General features: G+C 63.2%; 2 protein-coding genes across 2 annotated transcripts; both read left to right on the top strand.

Moving 5' to 3' along the window:
• Positions 1-1,196: 1,196 nt before the first annotated feature.
• Positions 1,197-3,019, top strand: MNEG_10135 (hypothetical protein; the record flags this gene model as incomplete). The annotated part of the gene is made up of 6 exons (XM_014041394.1): positions 1,197-1,233; positions 1,371-1,471; positions 1,598-1,666; positions 1,809-1,901; positions 2,054-2,518; positions 2,843-3,019. 6 exons carry the CDS (start codon positions 1,197-1,199, stop codon positions 3,017-3,019), a joined length of 942 nt encoding a protein of 313 aa, XP_013896848.1.
• A 1,036-nt stretch (positions 3,020-4,055) lies between these two features.
• On the top strand, positions 4,056-4,228 carry MNEG_10134 (hypothetical protein; the record flags this gene model as incomplete). The annotated part of the gene is made up of 1 exon (XM_014041393.1): positions 4,056-4,228. A coding segment is annotated over one exon (173 nt), but the record flags the coding sequence as incomplete, so codon positions are not given.
• Between the last annotated feature and the right edge of the window lie 5,512 nt (positions 4,229-9,740).

Genomic DNA, 9,740 nt, shown 5'->3' with positions numbered 1-9,740 from the left:
GCCCTCCGCCGCCGCCGCCACTAGCAACGGCTGCCCGACGGCCACCACCGCTTCGCCCAACGGCAACCCGGCGGCCTCGAGCGGCGGCGGGCGTCATCAGCGCGAGCCGGGCGGCGGGGATGATGGCGTCATCGCCGGCGACGACGACGAGGATGAGTATGAAGAGGAGGAGGATGACGAGGATGGGGCCCACGAGCCGTCGGGGCTGGAGCATCTGGAGGCGTCGGCGGCTGCGCTAGTAGACGCGCGCGCGGCGCTGCTGCGGGCAGCGGAGCGGCTGTCCGCGTACGCCCAGGTGGGCGTGCGCGCGTGCGGGGGCACGTGTGCAGGAGCACGGGGCGAGCCACGAGAGAGACGTGCGAGGCTGCGCTCTCAACTGGTGTCCGAGCTGGAGTGGATTGGCTCAAGGGCGCTGCACGAGCAAACATTCCCGGGCTCTGCTTTTTCGCGCCCAAATTATGCATCTGAGGCGCGCGCGCGCCGGCGACCGCGCGCCCGTCGGACGCGCCCGCCCCGCGGCGCCGGCGCCTGTTGTCGCCCCCAGCTTGGCTCATCACCTCTTTCAGCCTCGCTCAGCCGCGCCGCGCTTGACCGCATGCCTCACCCCCCTCCCCCCCTCCTCCCCGCAGCGCCACGCGTTCAGCGCCGCCGACCACGCCGCCGCGGCCGCACGGCTCGACTTGGTCGAGCGCCTGATACGCAGCCAGCGGGCGCGGACGAGCGAGGCGCTGCTCGACGCGGTCGCCGCGGCGCGGGCGCGGCTGGAGCAGTATTACGACGCAGAGGGTGCGCCGACTGCGCTCTCATCCCGCTGGGGTTTGCATGGGTTTGTGCTGAGCCGACGGCGTCAACTGAACCACGCGCGTTTGGGGGTTCGTACGGCATGTCATTGTATGTGGGTTCCAGGGCTAAGGACAAGAGTCAGGGTAGAGCCACGAGCAGCCTGGGAGAGCTCGCGGCCCCCCCAGTGCTTGCTTGCATGCCCTAGCAAACTTCAGCCGCCGCGGGCCCCGCCCGCCCCAGGCCGCCGCGGGGAGTGGGAGGCGGAGGCGGCGGTGCTGCAGGGGCAGCTGTTGAGGGACTCCCTGCGCCTGTCGGCGGCGCGGCAAGCGGGTGAGCCCGCCGCGGCCGCAGCGCCACGTTGCCGGCAAGCGGGCGCTCACGCCCCCGACGCGGAGCCCGATCCAACGCAAGTCATGGCTGCAACGTGCTTTCTTTGGAAAGAGGGCGTGGGTGCGTAGGTCACCGCGCCATGTCATGACGATGCCCATTTTGCGCCTCACGGTCCCCCTCGCCACGCCGGCGGGCCGCTTCGCTCACGCACTCACCAAGTGCCCACCCCCGCTTGCCCTGACCCGCTGAATCACCAGCTGCGGGGCAGCTGCGGGTGGCCGTGGAGGAGTGCCTGGGGCAGCTGGCTATGAGCGGCTGCCGCTTTGACGTCCGCACATCCTGGGAGCCCGCCCACCCGGTGGGTTGCCTGAGCGTTCAGCCCGCGCCTGTTTGCTGCTGAAGGCGGTGCCACGGATGCAGGAGGCGAGGATGCATTGTTTGAAGGAGCAGGTTACAGAGCTGCTTGCTGCATGCTCCGCTGCAGGCTGCGGGTCTTCATGGGGACGCGTCGAAGATGCACACCAGCACCCGCGCGGCCAAGGACAGCCATGCGGTTTTCCCGGGGCCGGGGATTGCTCGCCAGACTCTTCCACTCCCCACGGTCCTCCAGCCCAGCACGAGTGCACAGGCATCTGCCTGCGCCAATTGCACCGAATCGCACGCTGCATGCTTGAATGCGCAATCGCCCTTCCCAGGGCGTGGCCCCCTCCAAGTGCCTGCACATTGGCGAGGAACAGGCGCACGCCGTGGGCCAGGCCAGGGGCGGCGCTTACCGCTTGAGGCCGCAGGTGCGTGGGCTTGCAAGACCCGTAGGCAGCTGCATGCGTCAGCTTGCTTTCCAAGTGCATGCGCTGCATTACACAGCCAATGAAGTCACTCAGCCAGCCACAAGCCAACGGCCAGGCGAACACCCACCTGACGGATCTGCCGAAACTCTTAGGGGCTGGACACGGTTGAATTCCTGCTCGCCGCCGGCCCGTCTGAGCCCCTCCGCCCCCTCGCCGCCGTCGCCTCCGGCGGCGAGAGCGCCCGCGTGATGCTCGCCCTCAAGGCCGCGCCCGCCGCCGCTGCCGCCGCGGCCAGCGCCGCTGCGGCCGCGCGCTCGCTGCCTGCGGCCGCGGGCGGCGCCGCTGACTCAGCAAAGGCAGAGGCTTCCGCAGATGTCCAGGTCAGCGATGAGGAGGAGGGCGCACCGGCAGAGGAAGGGTCATTCAGCGCAGAAGGCTCCACGCCTGTCCTCGTGTTGGACGAGCTCGACAGCGGCGTGGGCAGCCGCCTGGGGGCGAACGTCGGCCGCCTGCTGCGGCGGATGTGCGCGCCCGGCGGCGGCGCGGTCGGCGGCGGCGGCGGGCACGCGGCGGCGGCGGCGGCGAGCCAGGTGCTGTGCGTCACGCACCTGCCCCAGGTGCATGGGCTGGGTTGCTGGCTGGTGCTTGTACTGCGGGGAGGGGGCAGCGCCAATCGCAAGCCCCTTGCTGGAGCATGCGGTTGCAGAGGACGTGCGCCGTCGAGGGCCTCGCCCCACGCCAGGCTCGAGCATTCCGTCACTCAGCGTACCCCTCAGCGCAAAAGCATGTGCATTTCTCATGCTCACAGCACCGTGGGTGCGTGGCCTCGACGGCTGCATTGCAACACCCTGTGCTTTCAGCTTGGGCACAAGGGGTGCAGGCGCTTTGAGTGATGAGACCCCGCCAACCCGACCCACTGCCGCTGATTCGAACCCGCCCAGGTTGCGGCTCACGCGGCGCACCACGTCGTCGTAGCCAAATCCGGCGGCATCCGGACAGAGACTGTGTTTGAGGAGCTCGCCTCGCCCGACCAGCGGGCCGCCGAAATCGCAGCCATGATGGGGTCGGGGGGGCAGGAAGCCGCCCGGCAGCTGCTCGCTGAGGCCGCCGCGGCGTGACGCACATAGCGGGGGCCAGGCGGATGCCTTCCCAGGTAACCTGCATTTGCAAAGAGGGTCGGCGCCAAACAAGGCAGCGAGGGAAGTTGGTTGTAGTTTGGTGGTTGTCATGTGTGTATCGCGCTCTGCCCCGATCTGCGGGCTCTCTGTCCCATCACCGTCCCTGTACATTAAATATCACTCCCGTCTCGCCATGAGCAAGGTGATAGATGTGTCTGATGCTTTTGTTTGAGTGGTTGAGGAACAAACTTGACGACATGCTCGTCGCTGCCATGCTGCATCCACCACCACTTGGTCCTTGCAAGGAGTAAGCACAAGCGCTTTGAAGGGATGAACAACGTGCGGGGTGGGGGAGTCACGCAGCAGGGTGTTGCGTATGCGTGCCAAAAAGCCGCGGCACACCGCCTCATCTTAAGCTGCAAGCAAAGCATAGACATCGAGACTCGTGCGCAGGCGGGGCCCTTCACGCCGACATGGCCTTGAACCAGGGGGTGAGCCACAGCGCTGGGCCCCATCGCTCATCGCTGTAACAATGCTCCGAGATCAGATGGATCGTGCAGTAGGCAATCTTTCAGTTCTGCAGTCATGACGGACGTGTGCGCTTGTCGGTCGCACTTGCCCAGTGTGTTGAAGCTCGCCTCACCAGCCATGTGCTAGCGTTGACCCTACTAAACTGGTTCCTGGCCTGACGAGCACTGGCAATGACTTTTTGAAGGTGGCTCATGGCAAAACCTTATCACACCGCTGGGTGTTAAACTCGCCGCTTGCCTGGCCACAGGCGAGGGGTGGCAACCCGCCGGAGCGCAGCGCCTCACCAACTGCCCACACTGGCCGGGGGCGCCTTGGGGGTGCCCTAAGGGATCACAATTTTACGTTTGAGGCCAAGAACGTTCGTATCACCTGGCAAATTCGATCCGTTGGCCGGGCCACCCAGCGGCACCACAACGGAGTGGCAACAGCCTCCGCAGGATCTGATAAATCGACCGTGAGCCAATACTGTTTCTTTGACTGTTATTATCAGGTTGTGTTTGTAACCATGGCGCGCCAGGTGGCCGTGGCAGCGGCCTTGCTCTGCTTCGTGTCAACAGTGGCACTTTCAGCAGCGGACGATTTGCCGAAGAGCAGCAGGCCCGTTCCCAAAAACGTGACGGTCGGCGAAGCGGAGAAACCCAGCACAATGCTCAGCAGCAGCTCGAAGGGTCTCGGCGCGTGAGTCAAACGCGCAAACCGCCGAGCGCACTGCGACCTTGGCGCGCAACGCACTTATGCGTGCCATGCAGCATGGCTCGAATGCCTTGCATAAAACGTTGGTAATTGAGGTTTCTTGTTCAAGCAGCCGTCACGTACGGCACGGGCAAGCAGCAGCCAGCACCTCCAACTCAATGTGCTCAGCCGACAGCCGCCGCATTCAGCAGTCACAGCACATGACGCTCTGCATATGTACGCACGTCGCCAGCTTCTGACACGCCTTTGACGCTTCGTGGCCAAACCTATGCTGTCGCCGCAGCTCCTGCGTGCCGACGAACGACTTCTATTACGGACAGGGCACTGGCTGCTCGGACTCGGAGGCGTGCTGCCCTACAACCAACACATGCATAGACCGGAGCAGCGGCTGCGCAGCGTTCGCAAGCCGGTGTGCGCCGCCGGACTGCGGCAAAGACATGGTCTTCAAGGACACAGAGTGCCCCGCAGACGTGAGTGGATGAGTGAGAGTTTGCGAGTACGTACGCGTGTTCATGTGTGCGTGCGTTCGTGCGTTGTGCAGCGGCCTGGCTTGTGACGCCATTTGGGGCAGATTTCACGGTCTCATTACAGCGCTGCAAAAGCGACGCTCAGAAGTCAGTCCAGATCTGTGCAGCAAGCGCAAGGTGCAACAAAGCGATGAGCTTGGTGCCCGTAGCTGCACTGTGGAACGTCTCGGCAGGGTTTTGTGGCTGCAATCCGAGGCGCATGCAGGCTTGGTGGTCTTGCACGCCGCCGAGTAGCTGCAGTGAAGTTGGCATGCAGGTCAGGTCAGTTCTACTTCGACGTGCAAAGCGCTTTTCGTGCGGAGGCAGCACCGACCACCTCCGACGGCTAACCGCCCTACCACGAGGCTCCTCCTAAGCCGGCGGCTGATGCGCGCGGCCTCGGCCGCTGCTGCTGCACAAGGCCGTGGCCTTCAACAAAACGGGGCTAGCAACACCCTGTATTATCTCACACACACGCACGCTGAAGCCACCCTGCTCCCACCTTCATCCATGATGAAATGCACAGGTGACAAAGCTCTACAAGAAGGGCGGCGTCGTCTGCCAGTCGTCTTCGGACACAGTGTGCTTCAGCAACAAGACGTCGATGGCGCTGCGCTGTGCCATCAACGCGGGGCTGTCCACCACGCCGCGGCTGCTGGTGCGTGGAAGAGGGGCAGGGCGTCCGGATGGGCACTAGCGGTTGTCGCTGCACGTCGCAGGGAAGTGCAGACAAGGGGCTCAGCAGCGCAAGCAGGCGCGCGTGCATATAGCTACGCACACGACATGCCGTTTTTCCTGCAAAACGCACACGTGCGCAGGTGATGTTGGTGGCGGGCGCCATAGCTCTGGCAGCCTCGCAGCTGGTTCATGTATAGGCAGCGATCTTTGAATTGGTGTCGTAGGCCTACGCGGCCTGCGGCAAGCGCGCCCGGTTTTTCGCCCAGATTCCCTGTGCGGGGCGCCGTGCGCTGCGCGTGTTGTAGGAGAATGCAGGCGAGAGCGCACGATAGCGGCTGCAGCGCTGGCGGTGCAGCAGACCCGTAGACCCGCCTCGGTCGGACGGTGTCTGCACGCAGACGCTGCTTAGTCCCAAGCGTGCAGCCGCACGCGTCGCCGAATGTCGTTGTTGTGTGCTGTAGACCCCCTGTCGAGGGATATGTATGAGGGGTGCTGCTTGCGAACCTTGCACCACCAGAGTGGCAGCTCCACTCAACACGCAAACCAATATAAAATGTTTAGCTAACTGTTATGTGTAAGGCCCCACCATCCCTTCTCTGGATTTGCAGCAGGGCCATGTGCCAATAGCTCGTTGGTGCAGGGCTGTAGCGTCACTTGCAGCCTTTCACAGGCTTCTTGGAGCGCTGCAGATAAACAACAACAGCACCAGTCACCACTTAAGCACCATTGGATACGGTACTGACCACATACCGTCAGGTCAACGGCATCCTTACTGCGTCTGAAAAGCACACCACTGCCCATAGCTTTTCATCGTCGGTGCTGGCGTTTCAACAAGGTTTCTGACTGGCGCTGCCCGCAATGGCTGTTTGTCAATAGAAGGAAGGCAGATGGTATCATGGGGCTCGAGTGGCTCACATGGCATGAGAGGCACTGAGCACCTCCTGTTGGGCAGCAGCTCGAGCTGACCAGTACCCGTATCTCATGCATGCCATGCCGCGTGACGTCGTACTTGATGGACAAAGGATCAACGACAATGCGATAATCCTACTGTGGGCTGTGCACATTTCCGGCAACACCAGTGCCACGTTTGGGAGGCTTCGAGATCACCAATTTGAACTACATTTGCTGGATCTGCTTACTGATTTACTCAAACGGCGCAGAACAGTTGCAAATATCCTGCAGCGCACCCTGCCTGTCTCTGCGCGCAGCAGCACTTTACGCCCAGGACGGCGATCGACCTGCCACAGGTCGCACCAGCGCGCATGCTGGTCTCGCTGCGTCGCCTCAGCACAGCGACCTCGGCAGCCGTCAAAGGGGCTGCAGCATTTGGCCTTCCAATCCTGCGGCCCGGCCGCTTCCGGCAACGCCTTGCTGCCACCCGCATGATGGCCCCAGACCGGCCGTCCGCCGATCACACCAGCACAGCGGGAAGCGCAGGGCCACCGCGTCAGCTGTTTGCGTTTGACTTTGACCACACCATTGCCGATGCAAACAGCGACACATTCATCCTCCGCCGCCTCCCCGGCGGGCGCCTGCCGCCTGAGCTGAAGGCATCGTATGTCGACGGCCACTGGACTGAGTACATGCGGCGCGTCATTGGGCACATGCATGACTCGGACATCACGGCAGGCGAGCTGCAGGAAGTCATTGAGCAGCTGCCGCTGGTGGAGGGCATGGCGCGGCTGCTGGACGCATTGAAATCACGGAGCGAGACGGGTGCGTTTCTGGTGCACATTTGCCCAGATGCATGCTGTCTGTGTTGAGGGGGCGTGGGCAAGTGGCGACTGCGTGCGTGTTTGGTTGGGTGTGTTGGTGGATGGGGGACGGTGCGAGTGGCACTTGCTCGGAATCAGCAACCTTCAGCACATCAATACAGAACGTGGACCGAGTGGAGGTGCAATTCAGCAGCGCTTCTCAATGTGAGAGGCCACCAGAGACCACACGCATGACACGCTAGCCGGCGGCCCTCGGCTTAAGCAGATCACGACTTTGCTCCTCCAACGCCCTGCCTGACCCAGTTGACTGTGTCATTGTATCAGACTCCAACAGCCTGTTCATCCAATGGGCTCTCGGCGCGTGGGGCTACGGGGCCTCATTTATGCGCGTCTTCACAAACCCTGCTTCGATTGACGCGGCCTCTGCGCGCCTGCAGCTGGAGCCTCACGACCCCGGCCACGGCTGCGAGGGGTGGGGCGGGGGCTGTGGCGGGCGGGCCCTCGGGCTGGCCTGAGGGGGCACCAGGCGGCAGACGGGCGGGGATCAGCCTGAATGCTGCAAGTCTTGCCTTGCCTGCAGCTAGGTGATCTGATCCGGCCTAGGAGCTGATGTGCGACTCCTGCGATGCCGCTGCACCCCGCATGTTCCAAACAGGTGCCCCATAAATATGTGTAAGCGGGTGACGCTGGCCAGGTTTATCGGCGAGCGCGCCGCCGAGGGCGTCGAGTACAACAGGCGCGCCGGGGCCCCTGCGACATCCAGCCTGCCTGCCTGACTAATCGTCCGCCTGTCTGTCTGCCTGCCAACCCGCAATTCAGCGCTACCATGCAGGCGTGGTTGCCAGGCACAGCAAGACGCCGCGCATCCCATGGACTCCCTAGTTTCCCCTTGCAACTCTGCTCTCGCTGCTCAAAAACACCTCAACATAGGATTGCGTATGTTGGCGATGGCGGCAACGACCTCTGTCCAGCGCTGCTTCTGCGACCAGATGACGTGCTGTTTGTTCGCAAAGGGTTTGCGCTGGAAAAAGCGCTGGCAATAATGACCTCCTCGCAGCAGCAACAGCAGCAGCAGCAGCAGCAGCAGCAGCAGCAGCAGCAGCAGCATCCAGATGCAGGCCATGCGCCTGGAGTCGGCGGCGACGAGCGGGGCGCCAGCGCCGAGGCGGGAGGCAGCGTCGTCGCGCGAGTTGTCATGTGGGACCAGGCTGGGCAGATAGTGGATTGGCTGGAGCAGACTTGGGGCTGGGGCGGGGCTCCTGACTGCAGCACTTGATGCCATTCATCGCACCAGGCAGTGCTGCAAGGGCTTGTAACGGTCACAAACGGCTGGCGCCCAGTGCATTGCGGTCTGTGCCTGAGATGAGGGCCACAGTGCATCTGCCACCGTCTATTGGTGTGCCGTATGCGCAGGATGCATTTTCAAAGATCCCCTGAAGCAGCGTTCGGCTGGCGCTTGCTGAAACACCCTCCATCTGTTGAGGTTGGGACATCGCCTGCCCGCAATGGGTCAGGGGTTGTATTTGCCAGCTGCCTTTGTTGTGCGAATGGCCGTGCGAGCCATGTGTTGTGGGTGCAGGAAGCGAGCTGGTCCAAGGTTGCGGAAAGTTTGGGCAGATATGCGCAGTTCCATGGGTGTTCACTCTAAAAAGCTGGATACCCCGTTTCTCTGACTGTGCGTGAGATCAGCCTGCAGAGGCCTTTGACCATTTCCAGCAGGACGCGTGCTGGCATGCAGGCAGCCTCTGGCTTTTGTGCTGATCCAGGCGCTCAGTTGCAAGCGGCGGATGGTACCTCCATACCTTTGGACTGTGTCAGCCATTGCAGCTGCAGTAAGCGTACTGAGCTGATCGAATTCCAGAAAGTTTTGGCTCATTGGCTGACTCTCAATCAACAACAAGCACCCCTGCCAGTCCCAAGCAACACAAGAAGCACCTTTCCTCTCTTGTCTCAAGCTCATCAACTGCGCTCACGGTCTCTTTTCCCTCCACCCAAGGGCACCAATCACGCATCGTCAGCTCGGAGCTTGAGATGGCGGCCTAGTCCTCCTCCTCATAATGCATAGATGCGTGTTCTAATGTTTTCGATTACTAAACCACAGCGACAGCGCACTGCGGCGCAGACAGCCGAAGGCTGGCCGGCCTGACCTGCTTGGCCCGGCCGCGTCTCGAGCGGCAGACATGGGAGCCACGCGGGCTGCAAACACGGACTTGGCTCGCGTTGGCGGCGCAGCAGGCAGCGCGCCGCGCAGCGCCGGCGGTAGCAGCGCCCCGACGACGCTGCCGTTTTCGCTTGAGGACGTAGAGGCGCTCGCGCAGCAGGGCGTGACGGAGGTGGACTATGATGCCAGCCTCGAGATCGAGCGCATTAAGGAGGCGTGCGCCCCCGCCAGCGAAGCGGACGCCCAGGTGCGCACCCGTCCCCGTCCCTTTCTTCCCGCCCAGCCGCCACATGGCGGGAATTCTGGTCCCATCGCCTCCCCATCCATCCCACGCCCTCCTCCCTGACTGCGCCGCCTGCTCCGCCTTGATCTCATGCCGGACATCAGCTCGTCGCCGCGGTCGCGGCCATAAAAGCGGCGCACGGGTCAACCATTGA

Source organism: Monoraphidium neglectum, assembly GCF_000611645.1.
Source record: "Monoraphidium neglectum strain SAG 48.87 unplaced genomic scaffold scaffold02194, whole genome shotgun sequence".
NCBI classification, from domain to species: Eukaryota; Viridiplantae; Chlorophyta; class Chlorophyceae; order Sphaeropleales; family Selenastraceae; genus Monoraphidium; species Monoraphidium neglectum.
This window is presented reverse-complemented; position numbering and strand designations above follow the sequence as displayed.